The 27,278-nt window shown below is 49.9% G+C and overlaps 5 protein-coding genes across 5 annotated transcripts; 3 read left to right on the top strand and 2 right to left on the bottom strand.

The window, feature by feature from the left end:
- Nucleotides 1-741: 741 nt before the first annotated feature.
- Nucleotides 742-1,974, top strand: FSUBG_8680 (MRPL22 mitochondrial ribosomal large subunit; the record flags this gene model as incomplete). The annotated part of the gene is made up of 3 exons (XM_036687112.1): nt 742-790; nt 993-1,781; nt 1,835-1,974. 3 exons carry the CDS (start codon nt 742-744, stop codon nt 1,972-1,974), a joined length of 978 nt encoding a protein of 325 aa, XP_036535814.1.
- A 474-nt stretch (nt 1,975-2,448) lies between these two features.
- FSUBG_8679 (uncharacterized protein) lies at nt 2,449-3,551 on the bottom strand (the record flags this gene model as incomplete). Its single annotated transcript, XM_036687110.1, has 4 exons — nt 2,449-2,865; nt 2,921-3,174; nt 3,234-3,408; nt 3,477-3,551. The coding sequence occupies 4 exons, from the start codon at nt 3,549-3,551 to the stop codon at nt 2,449-2,451; spliced, it is 921 nt and encodes a 306-aa protein (XP_036535813.1).
- A 5,548-nt stretch (nt 3,552-9,099) lies between these two features.
- FSUBG_8678 (PRP24-pre-mRNA splicing factor) lies at nt 9,100-12,339 on the top strand (the record flags this gene model as incomplete). The annotated part of the gene is made up of 1 exon (XM_036687109.1): nt 9,100-12,339. One exon carries the CDS (start codon nt 9,100-9,102, stop codon nt 12,337-12,339), a length of 3,240 nt encoding a protein of 1,079 aa, XP_036535812.1.
- Nucleotides 12,340-12,676: 337 nt separating this feature from the next.
- Nucleotides 12,677-17,515, bottom strand: FSUBG_8677 (DNA RNA helicase (DEAD H box family II); the record flags this gene model as incomplete). The annotated part of the gene is made up of 8 exons (XM_036687108.1): nt 12,677-12,686; nt 12,744-12,979; nt 13,044-13,107; nt 13,158-15,179; nt 15,230-15,327; nt 15,378-15,948; nt 16,006-16,717; nt 16,768-17,515. The coding sequence occupies 8 exons, from the start codon at nt 17,513-17,515 to the stop codon at nt 12,677-12,679; spliced, it is 4,461 nt and encodes a 1,486-aa protein (XP_036535811.1).
- Nucleotides 17,516-18,643: 1,128 nt separating this feature from the next.
- On the top strand, nt 18,644-26,826 carry FSUBG_8676 (translation activator GCN1; the record flags this gene model as incomplete). Its single annotated transcript, XM_036687107.1, has 3 exons — nt 18,644-18,782; nt 18,842-26,220; nt 26,278-26,826. The coding sequence occupies 3 exons, from the start codon at nt 18,644-18,646 to the stop codon at nt 26,824-26,826; spliced, it is 8,067 nt and encodes a 2,688-aa protein (XP_036535810.1).
- Nucleotides 26,827-27,278: the final 452 nt, after the last annotated feature.

The following is a 27,278-nucleotide window of genomic DNA, read 5'->3' as shown; positions in this document are numbered from 1 at the left end:
ATGTGCACTCCCATCTCCAACTGCCCTTGCTTGAATGACAAAGTACTATTTCGGTCCGTTGATGCTTTTACTCGTTCTTCTGAGCAGCTCGGTCCTCTTCGAGCTTGATGTAGTAGTTGTCGCGGGCGTTGGTTCGGGGCATGTGGAAGCCGTACCTGGTTCGCAATGGTGAGCATATAGCCCCAGCCTCGTGTCGTTTCGTCGGTGTATTGCTTACCAGAAGAAGTTGGCCATGACGAAGCCGGAGCCTGCGAGAATGCTAGTCAGCTAGATGCACCCCAACCAACCACATCATCCGAATTGTCAGCCCCTCCAAGAATCCCCCTCTTGAAATATGTAATTGGCAGCTCATGTAGTCCGAATCAATCCGTCAGAGAAATCGACGTACCGAGGGCGATGCTGAGGTCCAGGACGAGGTTTCGTCGGAGCATCTAGCACAGTTGTCAGTCCACGAAAAGCTCTGGTACCGGGAGGCTCAGGCTCCTCTGGCCCGGTCGAGTGCGAAAAGCGAGCCATTGAGTCCAAGGAAACATACACCGGTGATGGGTCGGACGGCCATTGTGATTAGTTTACTTTTGCGAAGCTGTTCGGGCGAAGGAGCGAGGCTTTCGAGAAAGTATAGAGGTGCTGGGGAGTTTCGATGTGGTCAAGCAGTTCCAAGTTGATTCCGAAGATGGGCTGATGTTAATCGCGCTAACACCCGAGTCACGTGCACGTCATTCGGCTGAACAACGGCGAATCATGCCGAAAAGAATCTCGCCCATTGAAACGACCTTCAGTTGGAAGATACGTAAGGAGACAGTGGTCGGTTTGCAGAGCCCGACAATATCTGCTACCATGAGTCTCCGATTTGCCGCGCGGCGGCTGGTAGTATCAGGTACGGCAACGCTCAGTCCGCCTTCTTTGCAACTCAATTGGCCCAGAAGCTACATGGACTAATCAAGAGCCTTTCTCTATAGCCAGGACCGCACACCCTATATCTAGCACACCAGCTCCTGTTTTCTCTGCTACTGTCGGACCCTCAGTACAACGACGGCATAAATGGGCTTCCAATCTCTTCAAAGGATGGGGCAAACCCCGGAATAAAGACGCCGGAGCTTCACCCGCACAGGACCCTACATCGCTGCTCGACGACCCCAAGAGCCGTGAAGAATATTTACAGAAGAGCATGTACAGCGGTGTGGAGGACAACATTTTCCAGGACGAGATCGAAAAAGTCAGTACCGACACCACCCCGGGTGCACCCGAGATCGAGCAAAAGACGAAAGAGAACATGGCCATGGTCGTGGACCCCGATCCTCGAAGTCGAGTGCGTTGGCAGCGCAAGAAGGTTATTCAGATGGTCCGCCGCAACGGCCGTCTGACAAGAGACGAGCGCATTCAGATGTCAGAGCGCCAACTTTTGCACAAGAGCGAGTTCATGCCCACAAGCGTCAAGAAACTCGTAATGCTGGCCCGCCAGATCGCAGGAAAGAGCGTCGACGACGCCATTGTGCAGATGAAATGGTCCAAGAAGAAGATGGCGGCTGAAATTGGATATTACCTTGAGGAGGCTCGAGATTTGGCTATTGCACAGCGTGGTATGGGACTCGGAAAAGTCAACAATGAGATTTTGAAAACTCCCAAGAAGATCCAAACAGTCGATGGCAAATGGATTGAGATTGAGGACCCTACGCGAATGTATATCGCTCAATCGTGGGTTGGGAGGGGCCCCTGGCGAGGGAAGAGAATCGACTACAAGGGTCGTGGACGAATGGGCATCATCAAACATCCCAGCACAAGTATGCCCACATTGGTCACGTATCTGGTTTTGAAATCGCTAACTCATCTCTAGGTCTAACGGTGTTACTCAAGGAAGAAAAGACAAGAATACGAGAATACGAGGAGCGTGTGGAAAAGAAGAATAAGAAGGGACCCTGGGTACATCTCCCCAACCGACCAGTATATGGACAGAGGCCATATTATTCGTGGTAAAACCACGACTGTCATCCGAAATTGAAGTTTAAAAAAGAGACAGAGTCTTCAGGCGTCGCCAGAGGCCACCATGTAATTTCTTATAGAAGCTTGTAAGATATGTACAGTGAAAGGGATGTACACTTGACTGAGATTGAACTTTACGCGCCAGTGCTAACTTGATTTACTTGATGTGGTATATTGACTCTGGCCTTACTCCGTATGTTCATAAAATAATCATCCGACGTCGAGTTGGCTCGCATCTTGTTGCCACTCATGATTAACAAATCCATGAACCTCCGCCCTTCGCGGGTAGAACCATACCGTTCCATAAAGCGATATGTGCTGGTGCCTCGCCGAGTGGCTAATATTGGACTAAAATTAGACATGTGCTGTGCGGTGATTAATAGTGTGCGCATGCGATTGTCATCTGCCATATATTGATTCTGCTGTACTCCGTTTTAAACGCCGATGTCTCCCGTAATTTATCTTTGCTCAAACCATGTGACGCGGCTCCTCGCGAGGAAGCATATCCTCGTATCGATGGGACATTAGTTCGAGGTCATATCCATTCTTCTCGCCAATGGATCCTTGGTCGGGTAAAGGATAACTGCGGTCCCTGGTAGCCATAGGCGGTGACATGCTTGCCATGTTTCCATGAGGGAGATCGCGCTGGTTTTGACGTTTCTTCCAGAAGAAGAAACCTGCGATGCCGAGAAGTGCGAGGATAGCAATTGTAACTCCAATACCAACACCGGCCTTCGCAGCACCAGACATGCCGCCGGAAGATTCTTCCTTCTTGTCTGAGTCGTCATCTGAAGAATCAGAGGTAGCTGCAGCACCAGCCGCCTCGGAGGCTGTTGATGAGCTGGCGGTATCAGTGGAGGAAGCAGAGGCCTCAGATCCAGTGTCCTGTCAATGTTTAGTATTCAGTTTTCTTCGACGCTTAATTTATGAGCCTTCTTACCGTAGGTTCGACGGCACCGGCAGTTTCAGACGTGGAAGTTGCATCGGCAACATCAGTCGAAGTGGCTTCAGGTGCCTTTGAAGTTACCGGGGGCACAGCCGAGCTTGATGTAGCATGAGAGGTACCAGCTGCGGCAGGGGTCTCCGATGTTGCTGCTGCTACTTCGGACGAAGTTGCTACTGCTGCTGCAGATGTTGTCGCTGCGCCTGACGCCGACGTTGCGGCAGCTTCTGGAAGGGCAGGGAGTTGCTGACCTAAGTCATGTCAGTTTTCGCAACTTGGTTCAAGATACTATTGAATCCTGGCAACATACCCACACAAAACCCGTTGCTCAAAAAGCTGGTAATCTCGGCGTCTGCAGCATTGCATGAGGGCGCTCTTGCGCACTCAGCCACACCCTTGATAAAGCTGGGGCTAACACAAATACAACCGGCCTGGGTGGCATCTGCGCAGCCCACAGTTGGCTTTACTGATTCAACACATGTGTTCTGGAGGCCATCAGCACCTATTTCGAGTGAATGCGTAGGTAGTTAGTGATTAAGCGCTAGTTACTTACGATGCAGTCTTGAGCATAGACACCGAGAGTCTGTAAGGCGCCCAGCGCCACGAGAGTTGAAAGAGAAAAGCGCATGTCGGAGGAAGTATGTGGCGAGACAAAGCCCCGCTACTTTGATAGATCGATAGTAGCCAGAGGTGAACCAAGTCGGAAGTTCACAACAGGCTGGCTGGATAAAGAATTGAGTGTGAGAAGTGGTGGCAGGTGCGGTCACAGGGATGGATCGTGACAATGGCGGCTCCAAATTTGCGACAAAAACGATAAAATACCGCAGGTAGATAGATCCAGGAACAATCCCTCAGGAGAATCGGAAAAGAAATCTTCAAATAGAAATGAGAGACGAGTCGGACAATGTCGTGTAATGTAACGGAAATGGCTTGGTCCAACGTGGCACTCGATGCAGCAGATGGAGGGTCCCCGAGAAGAATACGAGTGAATGAAGAAGGGTTACGGATTTGTTGTCGTCGGTTCAGCCCAGAGTGAACAATTCCGAAAGGAAAGTGGAAAAGAACAATAAGGTAACGTAACGTAACGTAAGGTAGGTAAGGAAAGAAGAATACGAAGAATTGACCACAAGGAATGACTGAATGGTGAGATAGCGAGGGACACTTGAGAGAGTGAAAGAGCCCAACGCGCAAAGGTGGTCGTGAGAAGTCGATTCGAGTCGAGTCAAGGTTGAGATCAGGACAAGACGAAAGCAGAATAGAAACGAAGCCGTTTGAGAACGGAAGAAAGAAAGGTGGGTTCAGGTGACGACAACAGCCAAAGGGAGAGAAAGTAAAGCGTTGAATTGAATTGAAATGAGATGAGATGGGACGAAGTAAGGAATGAAGTGGACGGGGAACTGGGAACTGGGAAAAGAACGGGGGACCCAGTAAGATTGCACTGAGGTCAGAAAGAATGTAATGTTAGTAGTAGTATCCGTAAGGTAAGGTAGGTAGTTAATGCAATGCAAACCCTCGCTCTTTCATGGGAGGGAGCAACAAGCTGAAGAAGTACGGATAGAACAGAGTAATAATTAATAATGCTTCATTCATCAAGCACAAGCAAGCTTGGTCCAGTGCTGTTACAGACAAGGGCGACCCAGCTCGATGGGTATCAGATCCTTCCAGGGGATGATCTAGCTTTACATAGACACGAGGGAGCCCTAGAAATAGCAATGATGATGGCAGCTCAGCTCTCTGCCGGTCTGAGTGCAGTCTGCCAATTGGATGCAATGCATGTTGGTTGTTTCTTCGCCCTCCGCCCTTGATTTTCTAACACTCTTTGTACACAAAACGCCTTGTGCATGCATGTGTGTGCCCCTGGCGGCTTGGCCTCCTGCAGTGCCAGGGACCGGATCCAACATCATAAAACGTCAGTTCCCTCTCTGTTCCCAAAAGGGGGGGCCAATCATCCCCCAAGTGCACAAGCAAGCATAGCAAGATTGCCATTCAGGGCTGCGAGAGCGTTGCTAGCGGCGGCCGGGGGGGGGAGGGCTCCTGGCGCCAGGTACTAGCGCCAGCTATCCCAGATTCCTTAGCTCACTTGGCCTGTTTACCGCCCAATGGCCATCTCCCGAGATGGTCTCGCTTGTTTCATCTGACTACCTTAGGTATGTATTTTTCTGCCTGTATTGCTGTGTACCTGAGGGGACTGAGAGAAAACCACACATTGGACATGTTCTTCTCTGACTCGTCTTGATGCTTCGTTAGGTGTGACTTTCTGAGATAAAGTGCCCATGTGCCAATTGCGCGCGCGAGATTTCAGCTCCTTTGCTCTCTTCTTTGTCTTGTCTCCCCTCCTTTACGTGACAGACAGTCTTCTAGCGTCTTGGCCCTATTGGGCCTGGTGCACCTATCTCAAACCTTATGCGGTTTGATACGTGGTGACTACTAATGTTAGATTTTCTCTGACAGACACGAGACCGACACTTTGCCGTAGCACAACCGATAATACGCAGACAAAAATTACCCCCAGCCAGTGCAATGCGCTTCTTGAGGAGAGTACGCTTGCATTGACAAGAGCAAGCTGAGCTGCAGAAAGGAAAAAAACTCATCAAAGAGCGCCATTTACATATACAACCCACTTCAAAACTCGTGACTTTTATTGGGATGGGCAAGCTGCATCCCAGCAAGCCCCAGAACAATCCGAGCAAACCAACCAGGACCCAACGCTCGAATCCATGCTAGACTACGGAAATGCTTCTTTGATAACGCGTCTTGTGCGGGATGAACGCCGCAGTGCACCCGGGCTATTGTGGACTGATTACGGATAGAGAGAGGCAGCAGCTTGACCCCCATAGTTGACATCGAGCCAGAAACAATTCTTGACGATAGTCGCCGTTCTGAGTAGTGGAGAGTAGAGTCATCTCAGTCGGGACCCCTCACAGCTTCTGATGGATGTGGTCATCTACTAATGCCATGCATAGTATGGGTGTCAACAAAGCCAGCTGCGAATCAAAGACCGTGATCCAATATGGCGAAGCTGATACATCACGCGCCTTGCCTTTGCGTCACAGAGGCGGTAGGGGCTGGTGCTTCTTCTCTGTCAGATTCTTTGTACAGCCACACATGGCGAAACAGCCGCGGCACATCCACCTGTCACTTGTGCGACAATAACCTGGAGGCGGATCGGCCCCAGGGATTCACCCACGTAACTTTTGACAATGGTACAGTACAAAGGAATCTAAATTGTGCTTCTAGCTCCCTGAACATGGCCGGCTCAACCTCGATGACATCAGGGAGGAAGAATTTTATGTTTAGACACAGCCCCGAGCCTTTTCAGTCTGTAGGTTTATTACTGGACGTTAGATTCAAAGGTTGCTAGTACCGTTATTTCATCCACAGATTTGTGTGCTTGTCTGTGCAAATGGGTACTTCATCCAGACCGCTGAGTTGAACTGTTCTTTTTAGCGTGAAACATTGGCCTCAATATCTATAAATTCAAAGGAAAGAAACACAAGAAAGTTCAAGAGCACACCTTATAAGAATGCTTTAGGCATGTTTGAATGAGGAGGCATCCAGCGTTGAGACCGTGTTGCTAAACTTTCCATACCTTAACCCTTACTCTTTCTCTTTGATCGAAAGTGCCTAATAAGCTGTCATTGAGCACACGTTTGCCTTGATCAAACGAACATAAGAAAATATGCTCTTTATACAATGGGATAATGCTGAGCCGAAGCCATTCCGCTAGAAGTCCTGCAGTTGTATCACTTGATGGCGATGGAGCCTTCGTAAGTTGCACTGAAACAATTGCCTTTCACAACGCCCTGAGGTTTCCGTTCATCTGCAATTACTTATTGTCCACTTGGACATATCGTGATTTCAATTATAGGCTTATGATGTTAGGCAGCAATGTACTCAGATATGGAAGTCATGTAGGCGCTGCCTAGGTACAGTAAACCACCTTTCGACGAGGTAAGTTATTTTGTATAAGTAAGAAATCCGTCTTCTCTAACATATATTCTTGATTAGTGCAGTACATGACCGTGGAATAATCGTCTTCGTCCTCGTTAATACCCAAGTTTCACATAAGACACCATTGTCAATTTTATCATACAAAGTTGCGTACTTAGGTATTTTATGACGAAGGAATGCTGCAAAGGCCAAGGTTAGTAGGTATTGGTAAATAGCCGACCTGACCAGCACGGGTCTTGTCAGTGGGTGGGTACGTTAAGATGTCAAGGTAATCGGGATCATGCATCCGAGCCATTGGATCCTAGGTGCCTTATCCTTACGGAGTACCTTACCTTAGTACCTAGTACAGTAGTCAGTACCTACCTACCTAGGTATCCAGTAGCTTCGGTACCCATAACTTGGGAGCTGAATCAGTTCTACTGTGTAGCGACAAGAAATCATAAGACCTATGTCCTCCTACTCCGTAAGACGACAGAGATAGTCAAGGTAGCTAGGCTTCGTCAAACTTGGAGGGGCCTTCAGGTTTCTTAATCTTGGTCTGGTTAAAGAGCCCTAGCGTTTCTTGCTGCGCGATGGCTATTTTGGTATACCGTATTTCGGAAGAGGGTTGGAAAAATCCGCATACTTCGAACATTGGGGTGCCGGTTGCCTAAACTACCTTACCTACCTTACCTTAGTTAGTACATAGATAATTGGTGTAACCTTGATGATGTAATGCCCAACTGGCAGCTAAAATTCTAACAGTGTCTAGGTAAGGTACCTGTCTGACAGGAATGCGAATGTCAGAAAAACGTTCAAGTTCCATCAGACGGGTTTAAAAGACACCGCGTCGAGCAAAACATTAGAAGTTTATTAATTGGGAAACGAAATTCGTAACACCGGTTTGGCCTCCAGGTTCAGACAAACGATCCATGTTATATGGTAGACCGCGATAGTAGAAGTGCAACCTACAACTTACGAAGTTGAGACATAAAGCGTAGATGATTATCGCCACCTCAAATATCAGTATTCTCTAAATTTCGTCAAACGCTCTTGGGCCGTTACTGAAAGTGAAGATGATGACTTGCAAACTCTTGTATGTATGTACATTATGTCGTGGACTGACTCGGGGATTTTTGTAGGCCGGGAGCCCGATGATGCCCGTGCGCCGGGAATAACAGCTCGGGGTCCAAATTTGATGAGCCGATAAAGAGAGCTGGTCAATTGGAGCAAGCTGTGCAAGCCAGCAAGGCGCCTCGTTGCACGCTCGCCTGGAAGGACCGGGTCGAATCGAGGTCTAGACTCTTTACTAGCTCGTGCCTTTGGGAAATGGATCGACCAAGAGACAACGGGTCCAGTGTAAATGTATCCAGTACTGAGCCTTCAATGACCCGGGAGCCGGGATTGTTTAGAAAGTTCTGAAAACAATAGATGGCACATTGGCTGTAGGAGAAAAACGAAATGTTGCTCTTCAATGCCAGAGGGCTCATCCAAACTACCTACCTATACAGAGGCATCAGGAGTAGTTTTAGGCCTCGAGACTGAACAAGACCACGCCAATGTGCTACTGGCTTTGAATTCAACACCTATCGTCTGCTCTCCTACACGACCAGCAAAGAAGGGTTGCGGTGCATGTACCCTGAACTTTAGTGGAGTTCCAGGCATTACATCATTTTAACGACCCTCCACTCGCTTCCCGTTCTTCTGGGAAAATGCATCCCTGTGCTTAACCTAGTCCCCAGCCCAGCCCAGCCCAGCCCAGCCCAGTTCAGGTCAGTTCAGTTCAGTCCACTGGAAGGCGTCGAATTATTGGCAGCAGCTTTTTTTCCCACTCCACGCGTGCAGTCGTGCAGACTCACACAAGGCAATCGCTGTTCAACCTCAGGCTACTTTTGGCCTGCGTCCTCTAAATCCAGGCCTCCATTATTTCCTTTCCTAGGTACTGACTCAGCGGAGCTGAACAGGTATTGCCAGGCCATTATCCCAATCTTTCAGTCTCTCCTTTACCAGATCCCAAACTTTCCCATCGCATCCAGCCCTTCATTCCCACGAACCCGAGAGGTTCCGCGACAGCGTCGACACGTACACGTTCCTCGACTACCTGTTTTCAACGATTTCTGGTCTTTCGACTGCCCCCTCCCGGTTTCACCTTACAACATCCTATGCGCCGCTATTGAGGTTGTTCATCGATAATACTAGAAGCATCTTGTGATGCGCCTCCACCAAAACGTGCACACGCGACAAACATGGCCAACCCAGTAGGCGAAGAGAACTGGCTTGCCTATCTCGAAGAGATCGTCCGCAACGCCTCCGACCTCGAGCAGCGAGTCAATGCTGTTGAACATTACAAGCTGGCTGTAGGCTCCGAGCCTGGCAGCTTACGCATCTGGCTTGCCTACTGCAACTACTTCTGGTCCTTGTGGGAAGCTACTCAGAGCCCTACTGGCCATGGCTGGTCTGATGAAGAGTGCATGCTCGGCCGAGAGCTCTTTTCCTTCGGCGGCGCTCTCGACTTGTGGCAGCAAGGCTACGAGGCTATTCGCTACCGTCTAGGCGATAGTCATCTTCTCTGGGATCGCTGGATCTCACTGGAGATGGAATTGCTGGCTAAGACGAGAACCCCCGAAGGCATAAAGCGCATCACACATCTATACCGCGACCGCCTGCTTACTCCCCATCTTACCTGGGACGAAACATCCCAAAATTTCTCTACTTTTCTATCAGAGTACAACCGCACTGCATGGGAGGAATCCATGAAGGATGTTACCATCAACGCCCAGGAGACGAAACGGCTGATCGTTGCTCGAGACCCCTACGAATCTGCTTTGAAGAAAGCGGTGGACACAGGCGATATCGAAGCCCAGAGAGCTGCCTTCACCACGTATCTCGAGTGGGAGATGCTTCAGAGTAAGCGCAGCAACGACAATCCCGAAATTGGAATTGATCTGTGCCGTGGCCTCTACGCACGTGCTCTCACCAGTGCTCTTGCTACAGACCAAAATACTTGGTATGAGTACATTGTTTTTCTATCCTCATCAAACACCGATCTCCAAGCGCCGAGCAGTCTACTCGACGTACTCCGTAGAGCTGTTCAGCACTGCCCCTGGTCCGGCCTTCTCTGGAATAGATACATTATGTGCGCCGAAGAAGCTAAGCGTCCATTCGCCGAGGTCGAGGCCATCAAACATTCTGCAACTAGTGAGGATCAATTACTCAAAGATGGCATGGAGGGAATGATCGAAATGTATGTGGCTTGGTGTGGGTTCCTGAAACGCAATGCTATGGATGCTAGTGCCTCCGACGAGGCTGTTGATGTTGCAGATGTAGGTCTCATTGCGGCTCTGGAGGACGTTTCAGTTGTAGGAAAGCGACTTTATGACAAGGACTTCCAGGGTGACCCCAAGTTTCGCCTTGAGCGCATCTACATTCAGTATCTCACAGAAAAGAAGGGTGCCGTGGACGAAGCCAGAGCTCAGTGGAACAAATTGGCAGCGCTGCAGATCCATGCAGATAACCACGACTTTTGGTTCAGGTATTATATGTGGGAGATGCTCATCTTCTCATCAGCTGGTGCCCAAGACAACAGAAGCCCTACGCCTTCGTCTGGCGGTGGCACTTATCGAATACCAACTCTGGCTACTGCCGTCCTTACCCGTGCTGTTGCTCGAAGAAGTATTGACTGGCCAGAGAAAGTTCTGGAGGTGTATATGCAGCATTGCAACGACTACGAAATGCCACTGCCCCTGCGAAAGGCAGCGGACCGGGTTCACAAGACCGGGAAAGAAGTTAAAAAGCGCAGGGAACGGGAGGAACAAGAGAAGACTGCGGCCTATGCAGCGTACTATACTGCCCCTGGAACCCTAGACAAGGGCCGGGGGTCTACATCACCGGGTGGTCCTAAAAGGAAAAGGGATTCTGAAGTTGACACCACAGATGGACCTGAGAACAACAACAAGCGACAAAGGAATGAGCCCAACGGGGTGGTGTCTGAGCAAGCTCTGGCAACTCAACACGACCAGCCCCTGAAGAGAGACAGAGAGAATTCGACCATCCTGGTCTCCAATTTACCAGCGGATGTTGATAAAACCAAGCTTCGACAATATTTCAAAGAGTACGGCCACATCAACAACATAACGGCTTTGGTCCGCGAGGAGAAGACCGATTCCTCGACAGCACTCATCGAATTCAAGTCCCCTCAAGAAGCTCAATCCGCCTTGTTGAGGGACAACAAATACTTCGGCCAGTCACAACTTACCGTAAGGCTAGGGAACGACTTGACCGTTTACGTTGCAAATTATCCTCCTGCCGCTGATCAAAAGTATATTCGTGACCTCTTCAAAGATTGCGGCGAGGTCTTGAGCATCAGATTGCCTAGCCTCAAGGTTGATACCAGACGCCGGTTTTGCTATGTCTCGTTCCGAGACCAGGAGGCATCAGCGAAAGCTGTGAAGAAGGATGGCACCGTTCTTGAAGGAGGCCTGAAACTTCTAGCCAAGTATTCTGACCCCGGTCACAAGAAGGCTCGTGAGGGTGCCCTTGCAGAAGGCAGAGAGATACATATTAGCAATTTGGATCGAACGGCAACCGAGGCGGATTTGAGAGAAGTCTTTTCCAAGTATGGCAATGTCACGCGGGTCAATCTCCCCCGAAACCTGGTGGGTAAGACTAAAGGATTTGCTTTCGTTGATTTTGCGACCAAAGAGGAGGCCGAGAAGGCCGTGGCAGAAATGAACAATACCAAGTTCAAGAGCCAGATCCTAGAAGTTACTCTTTCCAAAGAGTCAAAGATTAAACGTGCTGCAACAACTGTTGTTGCGGATACCGCCAGAAGCTCGTCTGCGCCTTTATCACATGACGCAGAGGGTGACGAAGCAATGGAGGACGCACCCGATGAAGCTCAGTCCAAACCCACCGCAGCAGACATCTCAGCAAAGACGATCGCACTTATGGGCCTACCTGATACTGTGAACGATGCACGAATCCGAGCACTCGTTGAGCCTTTGGGTGCTATTGTGAAGCTAACTGTGCTCCCCGGTAATGGTGGCGCTAAGATCGAGTTTGTCGATGCAGCTACTGCGGGCAAGGCGAGTTTACAGCTCGATAGTATGGACTTTGAGGGTCACAAGCTTCGAACGGGCACAATGGATGAACTTCGGCAAGCCAAGGCAGCACGTACCCAGGACCGTATTGTCTACGGGAAAAGGGACAAGAGCAAGGGTCAAGAACAGAAAACCAAGGCTGCAGGTAGCTCGTCAACCACTCTCATGCCACCGCCATCTACAGTCCGGCGACCAGTGCTTGGGAAACCTGGCCCTCGCCGTGGCCCTGGCCTTGGCTTCAAGCCCAGCGCACCCAGGCCGGCTCAGAACGGCGATTCTGAAACCTCGTCAAAGAAGAGCAACGCAGACTTTAAGGCGATGTTCCTCGCCAGCGGCCAAGATATGAACAAAGGAGACGAAGGAGAAAAGCCTGGGTCTGAACAATAAGTGCTGAGCCAGTCGCTGGTTTTGAATGGTATACTGATGTACCATGATGTAATTCATTAAACTTCAATGATATCCAGGGGACTAGGGAACGGAAGGGAGTGTTTATTACATGGCTGTACGAATAAATGCAGTTGCTGGTTGCGAACTAATCAAATCAAACCTGAGCTATCACACGGTCTTGTTCTGTCATTCACGTATTGCTCAGATGGCTTTCCACTGATGTTCAAAGCCAGCACGGCTATATGCAAATCACCCCCCATGAAACTCCGGCAAGTTATACAATAAGCCCCTTTCTCCCAGCATGTGCAACTTGTCTCCCGTTCTGGTTTCTGGCATCCTACGATGACCTAGATATTCAGTTTACAGCTAGTCAAATAAGACACCCATAGAATGTGTATTCTTACCCCTTGCTCATTATGCCCGCAGTAGATCTATCTTGAAAATCTTGCGTGAAGATCCTCTGCCAAACATCAAGCCACTTTTCTTGCTGAGCAGTAGGAAGCTTGCCTGGCTGCTTGAAAGATCTCGTCAAGAGCTCTCGTAAACGTGTTCGGAGGACCTTCATGACTAGCATCGTTTTCCAGTCTGGTACTGCAAAGCGACCGCGATTTCCATCGAGAACGATGACCCCGGAATACATCTGGTGTGATCTTATCAGTGATACAGCCATAAGAAGGATTTGGTGTTCTTACATCACAGCGTACATCACCACAAAGCAGTGCAATGGCGAATGCTTCCACGGCAGTGGCCTCGTGGGCATGGTAAACCCTTTTTTGAACATTAGCCAGTTCACCTCTTTTGTATTCGGTAAAACTTACGCTCTGGACTGCATAATATGATAATAGGAAAGCCATCGAAGGTCGTGGCGTCCCCGATTGACAGATGATGGATGGAGACTGATGGACTGACTTGTGCCGATGTTTCTTAAACCCTTGGACCCGGGCGCGTCTCTTACAAGAATCTTGGGGTAAAAGCTCCAGGCGATAACTGATGCTGAGACAACATCGTTGTCGCTGTTGAGATTGACTCTTCGAGGAATATCATAAAATTGCTGCTGCCTTCGTCCTCTGCCTCCTGAAAACCGAGCTCGGGAAAGGGCTCTTCTTTCGTCTTCAGTGAGGGAAAGAAAGCCGGAGTCGGCGAGAGAGGTAAGGAGTTGTCCTTTGAGGTCTTCGATGTTTGCAAGAGTTTGCTGACTCAAAAAATTCTTGCGGCAGAACTGGAACTCCTTTCCGCCGCCCCCAGCAGACTGGCATACTCGCTTCCAAGCCAGGTATGCGTTGTAAAGAGTGAGAAGATCTGAATCTCCCCGACGGAAAGCCATGCGAGCATTATCTGCCTGAGTACGCTGTCCAAACGGCGCCGAGAAGGGTGACTTGGAAGATAGGATAGCAGCAGAAGTGATAGCCATGTCCAAACATTTGAAAATGACTCCATACAGAATGAGTTTACCCAAGAATACATCTAAAGGCAACCTGGCTAACTGGTGTCCAAGCGGTGTGAGTTCTTCAGCCTGAGTAAGGGCGCGAACGTCCACAAGAGCATCAACCGCCCGACGGATGTTTTTGGCCGAGGGGGGGTCGAGAGCATCGCCAAGTGTCTCCTCGATCCCTCCGATCTTACAGATCTTGACTCGGATCGCCAAGTCCTGCAAAGAAAGTCGAAGCATCTCGGGCGTCTGCTGGTCGCTCATTAACTGATCATGGCGGAATTTGGTGAACATATGAAAGCATAACCCTTCTTGTACACGCCCTGCTCGACCACGCCTTTGCTTTGCGTTGGCGCGAGAAATGAAGGTATCAATCAGGCGTGAGAGTTGGCGTCGCTCATCGAAGCGCATCTCACGATGCTTGCCAGTGTCAATGACACAAGTGACGTCGGGAATGGTGATCCCGGTTTCGGCGATATTGGTGGCAAGAACGATTTTACGAATTCCTGACGGTGGGACAAGGAATGCCGATTCTTGGTCCTCCGTAGCGATGGTTGAATGGAGAGGATACACAAGCCAGTCTTTGGCAAACCTGGGATCTCCTAGCAGCAGGTCGTTCAGTGTGCGAATCTCAGCAATACCTGGCAAAAACACCAGAATAGCCTTGCTGAAATTCTGCAGATGTTCGTTATCCGCAATTTGACCTATCAACTCCAAAATAAGATCGAACTCGATACGGTACTCATCAATTTGAGCCAGTGTCGACCGTGTTCTTGCAGTGTATCCTGATAGACTCTTGGAAATGTCACTCTTAGTGTTTTCTCCATCACTCTCTGCAGGATCATCATCCAAGTCAACCATTTTGTCAGGCTCAGAATCCGCAGGTGTATATCCAGTGAGTTCAATGGCATCCTCGAGGTATCTAACCTGCACTGGGAACGTTCTTCCAGGGACATTGAGAACTGGTGCTCCGCCAAGGTAAGCAGAGAAACGATCCGCGTCAACTGTAGCAGACATAAGAACAACCTTCAAGTCCTTGCGCCTTATGAGGAGCTTCTTCAGGACGATCAGAAGAAAGTCGCTGTCAATAGACCGCTCGTGAACTTCATCAAGCACCAGGTGCGTCACTTCCTGCAGATCATTGGAGCCCTCAAGCATTCGCATTACAATACCAGTGGTTGCATACACCAGCCTTGTTTCCCTCGAAGTATTAGCCTCGAGTCGAATAGAATATCCGACTAGGGATCTATTCGTTCCAAGGTCATTTTTGTTTTCTCCAAGTTCTTCACTGACACGGCGAGCGAGAGAGATCGCAGAGATCCTTCTTGGCTCCGTGCAGTAAACCTTGCAGGGCTTCCCCTGAGAAAGCTGGTGCTCTAGTAAGAAAGACGGAACTTGAGTACTCTTTCCGCTATTGTCCAGTTAGTAAGACCTCGAGAACAACGTGTTCAAAGACCGTACCATCCAGTCTCTCCACAGACGATTATCACTTGATTCTCATCGACAGCAGTCAAGACTTGTTCTCGGAAATTCCACATGGGGAGTTGCATTCGGGATTGCTGAGCTTCGTCAGCGTCATTGAAACCTAATAGCACAGGTTGTTGCTTACCAGCATCATCTGAAACTTGCGCGTGCTCGACTTGTCTGCCCAAATCTTCTGAAAGTACTCCCCATTTGCAACGCTCTGCCTTGATCGATCTTGACCACCATCATCGCCAGAGTCGTGAGTGTGCTTGGCGCCCCGTCCCCGAAACGCGCCTTGAATGATAACACCATCTTCAAGCTCCTGGTCATGTCTTTGACGCACCAGAGCTCTCAAGTCCCTCACCACATCTCTATCTTGCTCGTCGATTTGAGCTTTTCGTGCTTCAGCAAGTTCCGCCCAAACGTCTTTCCAGACATGGGGAAGTCTGATTACCACTTTTTCGTCCTTGGTATTGCCGCTGAAAGTATAAAACAAGGCCACTGTGGAAATATAGGATTCGGACTGCTTAGCATCCGGCGTTGCAATGCCGATCATCGTAAAAGTGAATCTATATGGGTCCGCTACAATTTGTACGTCGGATGAGGCTGCTGGTGGTGGAACCTCTTGAGGTTTGGTCCAGGTAATATCCAAGGAATGACGATTTGCGAAGGAAGCATCTGATACAAAAGAGTATGAGATTCTGGCCGAAGAGTCCCTAAGATTCGTGGTTAGCACATTTTATACAATTTGTAGCGACAACAAGTGGGCTAACCTCGAACGGCATGCTTCCTCGAGTGCCCTTCGAGGACTAATGCCTGTCCACTTGCCAAAATCGCGAATTGTAATTCGATTTCCATCGGCTGAGTTTACAATTGTTCGGTTTTCGCCTGTGCTTGCGTCAACCTCATTTTGTGGCAGAGATGCAAATAATCCGCCGATGTCATCCTCATCCTCATCTTGCCCCTCGGCCAGGACTTCGGCGGCGATGCGCTCAGCTTCATCGTTAATGTCATCGTTTTCCACTTGCTCATGAGGAGTTTCTTCCGCCCTGGTTGGTATAACCTCGGCTTGAGCTTGGTATTCTTGCTTCTCGGCAGCCAGTCGCCTTTCGAGATCAATTCTTTGGGCTCTCCACCGCTGCTCGGCTTCATACTTGTCGAAAAGAACATCGTTTTCGATCTTCCGAATCTTAGCTTCGAGCTTGGCAACAACAAGTTCTTCGTCCGATTCTGATGTCTTTGAGCTATCTGGTCGGTCTTTTCCCCGCTCGTGTTCTAGCAATTTGGCTTTAGTCTCCAAGTATTTTGGAACAAGCTCATCCGCTTCTATGTCGCTGTCACAAGCCACCACCAATTTTTTACTGGGTGAGAAACCTTTGACTGATCGAGCGTTGCTCCCAACTGGCTTGTTTCTACGGCCATTCCGAGTATCAATTTGACGAGGAGTACTAGAGCGGCTCGGCATTGGACTGTCCTGGGGGGTATCTATTATACATGGTTAGTCGGAGAATGGCCCAAGACGTCAGAAGACTAACCACCGGTGCTTTTGGGGATCGGCTTCGATCTAGGTTCGTAACTCGGCAGTTCTCCAATCTTGCATTCTCTAGCTAGCCAGTCGAGGGCCTCTTCAAGTCCCCAGATAGAATCTCGATTTGTCGATGCGACATTAGGTGCTATATCGAGGATATATCGTATCACAGCCGTCACTCGGTCCGTGGGGAACTCTGCTGCGATCAGGGTTTGTTGTAATGTCCAGAGGCGGATGATCATGTCTTCTTCAGGAGGCACCTTCCCAGCGCCAGCATTCTCTGAGGAGGACAGGCTAGAAGCGGCAAATCGATTTTCTGCTTGCACGAGGTCGAGTATGTGTTCCATCAAGTCTGGTGGTAGCCATTTGAAACTATTGATAGAATCGGCTTGGCCACGAAGGAGTCTACGGTCAGTATCGAGACGATTCCGTTGCCGCTGAGCATCTTTCTTTGTTTTTGCTGCATGTTTCTCCACGAGCAGTTGTAGCTCAGATTCTTCCAACTGCTTCTCGAACTCTTCGGGGCTGAGGGCCGTCTCCTGGGTTGGAGCATTGGTGGTCGCACCGCCAGTTGTTGCGGACGAGGATGGAGGGGCATCCTTCTGGGTCGATGGAGGGGCACTTTGACTTTTGATAGTCACAGGCTTCGATTCAGACTCGGCAACCTCAGGCCTGGGCTTGGAAGCAACCGATGTGGTTGCGAATCCTCGAGCTGGGTTAGCAGCGGGCTTCTTTTTCTTTTTCGCACCCGCCATTATCGTTAACGGAGGGCCAGCAGGCGGTAAAGACAGAGAAAGGGTTGAAGAAAAGGATGATCGCTCTCTAGTTTAGAGGTATCATGGCCGAGGGAGAAATCTGCCAGTGAAACTGAGGATTGGGTTACCCCTGCAATGAAGAGGGCTACAAAATTCGATTGCAGGTCATTGAGAGTGCCGATCTACAGACGAAGGGTGCAGAAGTGAAGTGATTTGAAGGTGGAGGTTGTGACGCCAGGGCTTTGATCTCCAGTTCTGTGGATCGTGCCTGAATGAGGGTGAGTTAGAGGGGATGGACAGGTAGGTAGTACCACAACAGTGAAGTTATCGATCACCTAGAAGAAGAGTCTTGGGGAGAGATTCATGGCCCAGCAGATATACCACCAGTGCAACGGAATTCCAATCTACCGACCTCCCTTACCTAGGTACTAAGGCAGTGACAAGATTGTTCCTTGGATAGGTAGGTAGATAGGTACTCAGATAGATCTGCAAGGTACAGTTGCACTGTTGAACGGCTTCTGTGCTGGAGGCTTAGTCATGGAGGCTAGCGATGTATCAGGACAGGCCAACTTGCGATGCGTCATACCGGGCCGCGAGAATTTCAGTGGGCTAGAGACTTTCAGGGCTCCTAACCCCACCTAAATGGGCTGTTGAGCTTTCGACGAGGTGCTACGTTAGGTGCCTAGGTAGGTAGGCTAGGGGAGGAAAGAAAACACAGGCCCTTGACCCTAAGCAATAAAAATATTCAGGTGAATCTAGCCTAAGCTTATGGGGCTCTTTGTTAAGTTTATTTTGACACCCTATATCGAGGTCTGGTGTTTTCTTGCTTCCCGAGGGTAGGTAGGTACCTATCCCTCTGGATATCTTAGGTAAGGTGACCTCTGTTGATTCAGCGTGGGGTAAAGGTCCATACCTAGGTCGAGACGAGATATTTGCGTTCTCTTGATGGATTTGGTGCCCAAAAATTCTAAAACACCAACTACGAGCCCACCACGAAACCTTCTCGACATTACCTACGTTCCACCACCTCTACTGAGGACCTACGCCTCGGAATTGGCGTTCACGAGCTCTGGTAGCCCCAGATGAGTTCACCAACCCGAACATATACCTCCGTTTCCGAACTCCAGAATGTCTAAGGGCGACTCATCCGACTCTGGCGCTCCGGCCCCTCTTGACATGGCCGCTGTTAAACAGGCACTGTCCTCATCCTCCACTGCTGTTCGAATCACTCAGTTGCGCACAATTGAAGACAAATTGGCCCAGAAATGTGCGCAAGCCCTTGTCCTCTTCCATCGTTCTATCAACTAGCTGACCATAGCTCCGAAGCCCTTGACAGCGCCTCAATTACACGTCTCCTCCCGCTCCTTTTCGGAACGTATGCCTTTTACGCAGATAGGCAGTCCAGGCTGTCGGTGCAGAAGTGCCTGATTGCGCTTATTTCCTCTGGTGCCGACTCCAAGACAATCGCCCCGCTCATTACTGCCTTGCGCAGGGAAAGCCAGAAACCTGGCATTGCTCCTACCAATGCATTCGTTCTCGTCGAATGGTGCAGTTTGTTTATGCAGCATCTCGATGCCTCGCAGTGGGAACAATTTGCTACCGATATCGTCCTAGCAGACGCAGATGCTCTGGAAAAGTGCCACCAGCCCGTTTCCAGGAAGTCAGTCACTCACTCCGCCATCATTGTTACAAGGAGGGGTTTGCGGAAACTCTTCTCCTCGAATGAACTGAGCGAAAAGCGACTTTCTGCTTCTGTTGATGTCCTGACTGCGAAGGGGGCTCAGTCGATCTCTAGGAATGCTGTCTTACTCGGGGTCATCGCTGGCGTATCCGCTAGGAAGGATCACTTGCGACCTGTTCTCGATTCCCTCAAACCTAGATATTACGATTTCTTCACGAGAGAGATCATGGGCTCTCGAACTAGTGTTCCAGAGCATCTAGTGCTTGGACTCGGTGATTTCTTCGCTTCGTTTGCCACACTTGAAGAAATATCTAAAGAGCTGATCCCTGCTCTCGAGAAGGGCCTTCTGCGCGCCCCTGAGGTCATTCTTGGTGGAGTTGTGACGCCTCTTGTTCGTTGCCTCCCTGAGAATTTTGATCTTTCCAAGATCCTGGAGCAGAATCTGCTCAAGCCCCTTTTGTCAAATGCAAAATCTACCAATGCAACTATTCGTGCTGGCTCCTTAGACGCGTTCAGCGCCCTGGTCAACAAGTCTGGCGATACTGCGTCATTGGAAAAAGTCATCAACGAGATTGCGACGCCCCTGAAATCCGGCAAACTTGCATCTCCCGACCACCGTGTGCTGCATGCGCAAATGCTTCAGGCCGCGCCTCTTTCAAAAGCAAGTGCCGAGCAAGTCGCAATCGCAGTTGCAGTCATCGCTGCCAAAGAAGGTAATGAGGGTGCTTTAGCTGCGGAGACTTTAGCCTTAGCAAAAGCGGTTTCTTTCTTATTGACCAACGATGCCGAGGTTCCCAAAAGTGTGCTGGAATCCGTTACTAAGGGCCTTACTGAAAAGAAAATTCCTTTTCGGAAGTACTGGTTGCTCCGTGTCGGCGGTATCTTGCAAACCCTCAATGAAGCGCAATCAGTGTCTTCAGCAATGGCTGCTTTTGTGGACGCAGTGATACCGAAACTCATTATCACTTTTACAGAGGTGACCTCCAATGCAGCTAGTGCTGCTCAGAACGGCCTCATTGTTGGTGCCTACATTCTGACGGCTGTAAGCACACATATCAATCGCGTGCTTCCTGGTTCTGCGGCCGATTCAAGCTTGGCAAAAGCATCGGTTACCAAGCAATCGCTATCCTTGGATCCCAAGTCATCCTTCCTCCTCAGCCCTCGAATCTACTCTAAGATCACAGCCGACGAGGATCTTAAGTGGTTTTCACGGGCTTTGAACTCTATCTTTCCAGGCCTTGACAAGGGGGCTGATAATCAGGTTGCCCTCGCTTGGTCAGAAGCAATCATTCACCTAGTTGCCGCTCAGAGCGTGCCGGCAACTGTTCAGCAGGAGACCTCCAAGACCCTTTCCAGTCTGTACGTTCGTAGTCCAAAACTGGTATCAGGTTTCATTATCGCCGGCCTTTGGGATTATCTGAAGCACTCTGGATCTCCTGATAAGGACCCATCATCAGGCGCTCATAACTTGGTCCAGGTTGTGAAGGCTATCTGTTTGACCCCCAGTGACATCGAAAAGTCCGGGGAAACCATCAACACGGAGGATCTCGAAACACAGGCAAACAATCTCCTTGTTCTGGCGCGCCCAGAGCTGATCCCTAGGGCAAGCTGGATCGATTTGTGCCTCAGGATGGAACTAGACCCTGGCAATCTAGTCAAGAAGTACCAAGATGAGCTTGTGACAGAAATAGAGAATCAAACATCGTTCTCCCAGAAGGTTTGTATGACGTCCACGGGGTACAAGAACCTCGCTAACCAATATCGACAGGTTGACGCCATCAAGAAAGCTGCTTACAACGCAGCTGCTGACTTGGCTTTTGTTGCCCCCGAAACCATTATTCCACGACTGCTGGAGACCCTCAGCCGCGATCTCAACGCCGAGCAACTCCACGATATTGGCCCTGTCGAAGCGGCCATTTTTAGAACGCCTGAGGGTACCGTGTTCGTTGACGTGCTTGCAAAGAAGTCTCAGCAAGTCTTGGACAAAAATAAAAAGGACTATGATATTCTCAAATGGGAGGAAGAACTTAGGGGTCAGCTTGAAAAGAAGAAGGGCCAACAGAAGAAGCTGACCCCAGAAGAGAACGCAAAAGTCAATGCTCAACTCAAGAAAGAGAGCCTGATCAGGCAATCTATCACTGAGATTGAGGCAAGACTTTTGCGGGGCATTGGCATTATCCGAAGCCTTGCCACTGGTCCACCAACAGATGCTGCCCAATGGCTTGGTACTGCAGTTTCACTCTTGATCGGCATTATGGACGCCGGTGCTACGATGATCACTGGTGATGCAGCTCCATTGGCCTACATAACTTGCGCAGAGAAAGTTACAGATCGCTTGGGCTCGATGAGGCCTTTCCTTGGCGTCGCGGCCCTCAGGCTGCGCGGCGTGTCGCTGGCAGAAAACTTTCAAGAGGAAGCTGTTGAAGATTTGGTAACAAGGGTTTTGTACCGTTTACGGTTTGCTGGCGAGCAGCGACCTTTCGACTCTGTGTCACTCATCTACGCGTTGCCTCTCGTGCTGGAGCTTCTCCGTAAAGGTGGAGTTGGTGATTCGCCCGATGATGCAGATGCTCAGCTAGTATTGGCCATCGAGTTCCTCTCATACCATACAGACGTCTGTAGTGATGAGGCTGTTCCTCGTGCCGAGCTTCTTTCAGCTCTTATCACTTCTATGCAGGCATATGCTCAGCATTACAAGCTCCTAAGGGACTGTTTTGCTGATATGTGCCGCTGCATCGCACCAAACATGGACCGCGATGAGATGGCTATTCTTGCAAGGGGTGCGCTGGTGCCTGAAACGCGTGTCAGATCAACTGTGCTGCAATCTATCAGCGCTGAAGTTGACATGAGCGAGCTTGGCTACTCCAATGAAATCTGGATCGCTGCTCATGACGATGAGGAAGAAAACCAGGACCTCGGTCGAGAGATATGGGAGGAGAGTGGCTTCGAAGTGACGCCGGAAGTACCGCTCAAAATGTTACCTTTCCTCGAGAGCAAAGATGGGCAGTTGCGCCGTGCCGCTGCTCGCTCCTTGGCTGAAGCAGCTAGCTTACATGATGAGTCTTTACCTGCGGTGCTTGACCAGCTCAAGGCCACTTATGTCGAGCTTGCTAAGCCCCGAGTTCAGCAGCTCGATGAGTTTGGCATGCCCAAAAAGATGGATCTGTCCGATCCTTGGGAAGGAAGGCAAGGTGTCGCTACAGCTTTCAAAGAGATTGCTCCAGTTTTCAAGGTTGATCAGCTGGATCCTTTCTTTGACTTTCTCATCGATGCCGGTCCTCTTGGAGATAAAAACGATGTAGTGAGAGGTGAGATGCTGGATGCTTCGATCACGACCATCGAAATTCACGGCAAGGGCATCCTTGATGAGCTCATGTCAAAATTTGAACAGACATTGGAACAACCAGACAAAAACAGCGACGCTGCTGACCGTGTCAACGAGGCAGTGATCATTATGTACGGTGCCTTGGCTCGCCATTTGAGCCCTGGTGATCCCAAGATACCTATCGTTATCGACCGCCTCGTGGCAACTCTAAGTACGCCCTCGGAGACGGTACAATATGCCATTGCTGAATGTCTGCCTCCGCTGATCCGGGCCTGCCCTGACCAGTCTTCCAAATACTTTGGTCAAATCATGGAGCAGCTCCTCACTTCTAAAAAGTATGCTGTTCAGCGAGGTTCGGCATATGGTCTGGCTGGCCTTGTAATGGGCAGAGGCATCGCCGCACTAAGAGAGTACCGAGTTCTGTCAACTCTCACTGATGCAATGGAAAACAAAAAGGAGGCAAATCAGCGCGAGGCCGCTTTGCTAGCATACGAACTTCTCTCAACTATGCTTGGACGCGTCTTTGAACCCTACGTGATCCAGATTGTGCCCCAGCTGCTGACGGGCTTCGGTGATGCTAACGCAAACGTTCGTGAGGCTTGTCTGGCAGCGGCTAAGTCGTGCTTTGCGAAGCTAAGCTCTTACGGTGTGAAGAGAATCATGCCAACTCTGCTTGATGGTCTTGAAGAGCAACAGTGGAGGAGCAAGAAGGGTGCTTGTGACCTTCTTGGTGCAATGGCATACCTCGATCCGCAGCAGCTCGCCAACAGTCTGCCAGACATCATCCCCCCTCTGACGGGCGTGTTAAACGACAGCCACAAGGAAGTACGGGCCGCCGCAAACCGAAGCTTGAAGAGGTTTGGTGAAGTCATCAACAATCCAGAAATTAAATCGTTGGTCGACATTATTCTGAAGGCTCTGAGTGACCCTACAAAATATACAGATGAAGCCCTGGACTCGCTCATCAAGGTCCAGTTTGTTCATTACCTCGATGCTCCATCTTTAGCATTGGTCACTCGCATTCTGCAGCGTGGTTTGGGCGATCGTTCCAATACCAAACGCAAGGCAGCTCAGGTCATTGGTAGCTTGGCTCATCTGACCGAAAAGAAGGACGTGGTCATGCATTTGCCTGTACTTGTGGCTGGTCTGAAGATTGCCATTGTCGACCCTGTGCCTACCACTCGAGCGACGGCTTCCAGAGCGTTGGGTTCTTTGGTCGAGAAGCTTGGAGAAGACACACTTCCCGATCTTATTCCTGGCCTGATGCAGACCCTCAAATCAGATACTGGTGCTGGTGATCGATTGGGATCCGCTCAGGCTCTCAGCGAGGTGCTTGCTGGGTTGGGAACGACAAGGCTGGAGGAGACTCTTCCCACCATTCTTCAAAATGTCGAATCCTCAAAGCCCGCCGTTCGCGAGGGCTTTATGTCACTTTTTATTTTCCTTCCAGTCTGTTTTGGCAACAGCTTCTCCAATTACTTGGGTCGCATTGTACCGCCCATTCTGGCTGGTCTTGCCGATGATGTCGAGTCGATTCGTGAAACCGCACTGCGTGCAGGCCGTCTGCTGGTCAAGAATTTTGCTGCTCGTGCAGTCGATCTCCTCCTTCCAGAACTTGAACGCGGCCTTGCAGACGACAGCTACAGAATCCGACTTAGCTCTGTCGAACTTGTAGGGGATCTGCTCTTCAACCTTACCGGTATCAAGGCTGGAACCGAGGCTGAGGACATTGAGGAGGACGAGAACATCAAAGAAGCAGGCGCCTCTTTGAAGGAAACCCTCGGAGAGGAGAAGCGGAATAAGATACTTTCTGCACTCTACGTGTGCCGCTGCGATACAGCTGGGGCCGTTCGCTCAGCCGCTATTGCTGTTTGGAAGGTTCTTGTTCACAGCCCGAGAACCCTGAAGGAGCTTGTGCCAACCCTCACACAACTTCTTATCCGTCGCTTGGGAAGTTCCAATATGGAACACAAGGTCATTGCCAGCAATGCCCTAGGAGAACTTATCCGAAAGGCTGGGGACAGTGTTCTCTCCAGTCTTCTTCCTACTTTGGAAGAGGGCCTCCAGACATCTACAGACGTTGACGCTAAGCAGGGTATTTGCTTTGCCTTGAGGGAGCTTATCTCTTCAGCGTCACCGGAGGCTCTTGAGGATCACGAAAAGACCCTGATTTCCGTCGTTCGTACCGCACTGACGGACTCTGATGAGGATGTCCGAGAAGCCGCTGCTGAAGCATTTGATTCGCTCCAGCAAATCTTTGGCAAGCGAGCAGTTGATCAAGTTCTTCCTTTCCTTCTCAACCTCTTGCGGTCCGAGAGTGACGCAGACAATGCTCTGCAGGCACTCCTCACCCTGCTTACTGAGACGACGCGCTCGAATATTATCCTGCCAAACCTCATCCCAACTCTCACGACACCACCCATATCAGCCTTCGATGCCAAGGCTCTTGCATCTCTGTCCAAGGTTGCTGGTCCTGCGATGAATCGTCGCCTCCCTAACATTATCAATTCGCTCATGGACAATGAGATAAATTGTGACGACGATGGCCTTCGGGCGGAGCTGGCGACATCCTTCGACACCGTCATTCAGTCAATTGACGAATACGATGGTCTTAATACGGTCATGAACGTTCTGCTTCAACTTCTCAAACACGAGGACCACCGACGCCGAGCGGCTACTGCTCACCACCTGGGCAACTTTTTTGCCGCTGCCAGCGTGGATTATTCCAGATACAACCAGGATATCATTCGTTCATTGCTTAACTCCTTTGACGACAGAGATGCCGATGTCGTCAAGGCTGCGTGGGTGGCTCTCAGCGCATTCACAAAGAAGCTGCGAAAAGAGGAGATGGAGTCGCTCGTCATTTCCACTCGGCAAACTCTTCAGCGAATCGGTGTCGCAGGAGCAAACCTGCGTGGGTTCGAGCTACCCAAGGGCATCAATGCCATTCTACCAATCTTCCTGCAAGGTTTGATGAATGGCACTGCAGACCAAAGAGTTCAAGCTGCTCTGGGTATTTCAGACATCGTTGACAGGACAAGCGAGGCCTCTCTGAAGCCATTCGTTACCCAGATTACTGGACCCCTGATCCGTGTCGTTTCAGAGCGCGCCACTGAAGTCAAGTCAGCGATCCTTCTAACACTCAATAATCTCTTGGATAAGATGCCTGCAGCACTGAAACCTTTTCTTCCACAGCTTCAACGTACATTTGCCAAGTCCCTTGCAGACCCGTCCAGTGAGACTTTGAGAACACGGGCTGCCAAGGCCCTGGGTACTTTGATCAAGTATACGCCCCGCATCGATCCGTTGATTGCTGAACTGGTCACTGGTTCGAAGACGGCCGATCCCGGCGTCAAGACGGCCATGCTCAAGGCCTTGTATGAAGTTATCAGTAAGGCGGGTGCGAATATGGGTGAAACATCACGAGTTTCTGTCTTGTCGCTTATCGACATGGACACTGACGAGAGAGATGAGACTATGACCATCACTAATGCCAAGCTGCTGGGGGCTCTGATCAAAAATGTTCCTGAGGAAGCCGCTCATGGTTTATTGAAGAACCGCGTGGCGACCTCGCATTTCACTCATTCATCTGTCCTTGCACTGAACTCAGTCCTCGCGGAGTCACCAGACGCGCTGCTTCAAAGCTCCTTAGCTGATGACTTGCCCGAATTGCTTTGCCAGGGCGTCACTAACAAGAACGTAAGCCACATCTATGTTCCCCGATCGAGTCTGATTCGTAAACTGACAACCGTCTAGGTATTTATTGCAGACAATTGCATTCTGGCGACTGGAAAGTACCTGCTATCTGATTCTCCCAAGACATTTGAGACTACGAAGGGAATTTTTGAAGCTCTTGCCTCTGTGATCCAACCTGGCAACGCAACCGACTCGCGCAGACTTGCACTGGTTGTCGTTCGTACTGTCAGTCGCAACGATATGGAGATGGTCCGACCTCATATCGCCCTGTTAGCACAACCCATATTTGCCAGTGTTCGCGACCCCGTTATTCCCGTCAAACTCGCTGCTGAGGCGGCATTTGTGGAACTGTTCAATGTGGCTGATGAAGAGAGCCGCATTTTCGATAAATTCATGGCTGGTCCAGGAGCAGATCTACCAGCCAACACCAAGAGGAGCATGGGAGACTATTTTAAACGTGTCGCCATGAGGCTAGGCTCTCAAGCCCGCGAGAGGCGCGAGGCTGAGGGTGGACAGGGGGGATTGGGACTGTCCAACGATGAAGCTGAGGATGAGAAGGAGATTTGGAGTGTTGGAAAAGTTGATGTGGGCAGCGAGGCCTTCTCATAATATGTAAAAGAGCATATCGCAAATACAAATCTTAGGCGAGGTGGGCATGTGTCCAGGACGAATGCCGTTGAATATACTGTTACACACGGTGCACACTTGGTAAATTCACCACAAATCATATCTACTTGTTACCTTGATTAAGAAGATTTGATCGTGCATGCAAAAGTAGTAGAGGTAACCAACCAACTTGATCACAGGGTCTACAATTGCAATTCTAGGCTTGGTATAGCTGTTTGAACACACTCCTGCTGTCCACAACAGTGCGTAAAGCGTGCGAATGGCATATCATCTCCGCGTACTTCTCAATTGAATCGAAACAAAAAAAATGTTTGTGTCGATAAGACCCTGAATTTCAAATTTCGGAATCATGATTCATTGATAATTTATTCACCTTTAAAATGCGTAGTTTTAATTCGATACGGCTAAGTCGCTCCTGCCACTTTCGACCCTGA

The sequence above is a fragment of the Fusarium subglutinans genome (genome assembly GCF_013396075.1).
Source record: "Fusarium subglutinans strain NRRL 66333 chromosome Unknown NRRL66333_c0000122, whole genome shotgun sequence".
Lineage (NCBI taxonomy): Eukaryota > Fungi > Ascomycota > Sordariomycetes > Hypocreales > Nectriaceae > Fusarium > Fusarium subglutinans.
Note: the sequence above shows the minus strand (reverse complement) of the source record. Positions and strands in the feature narration are given on the sequence as shown.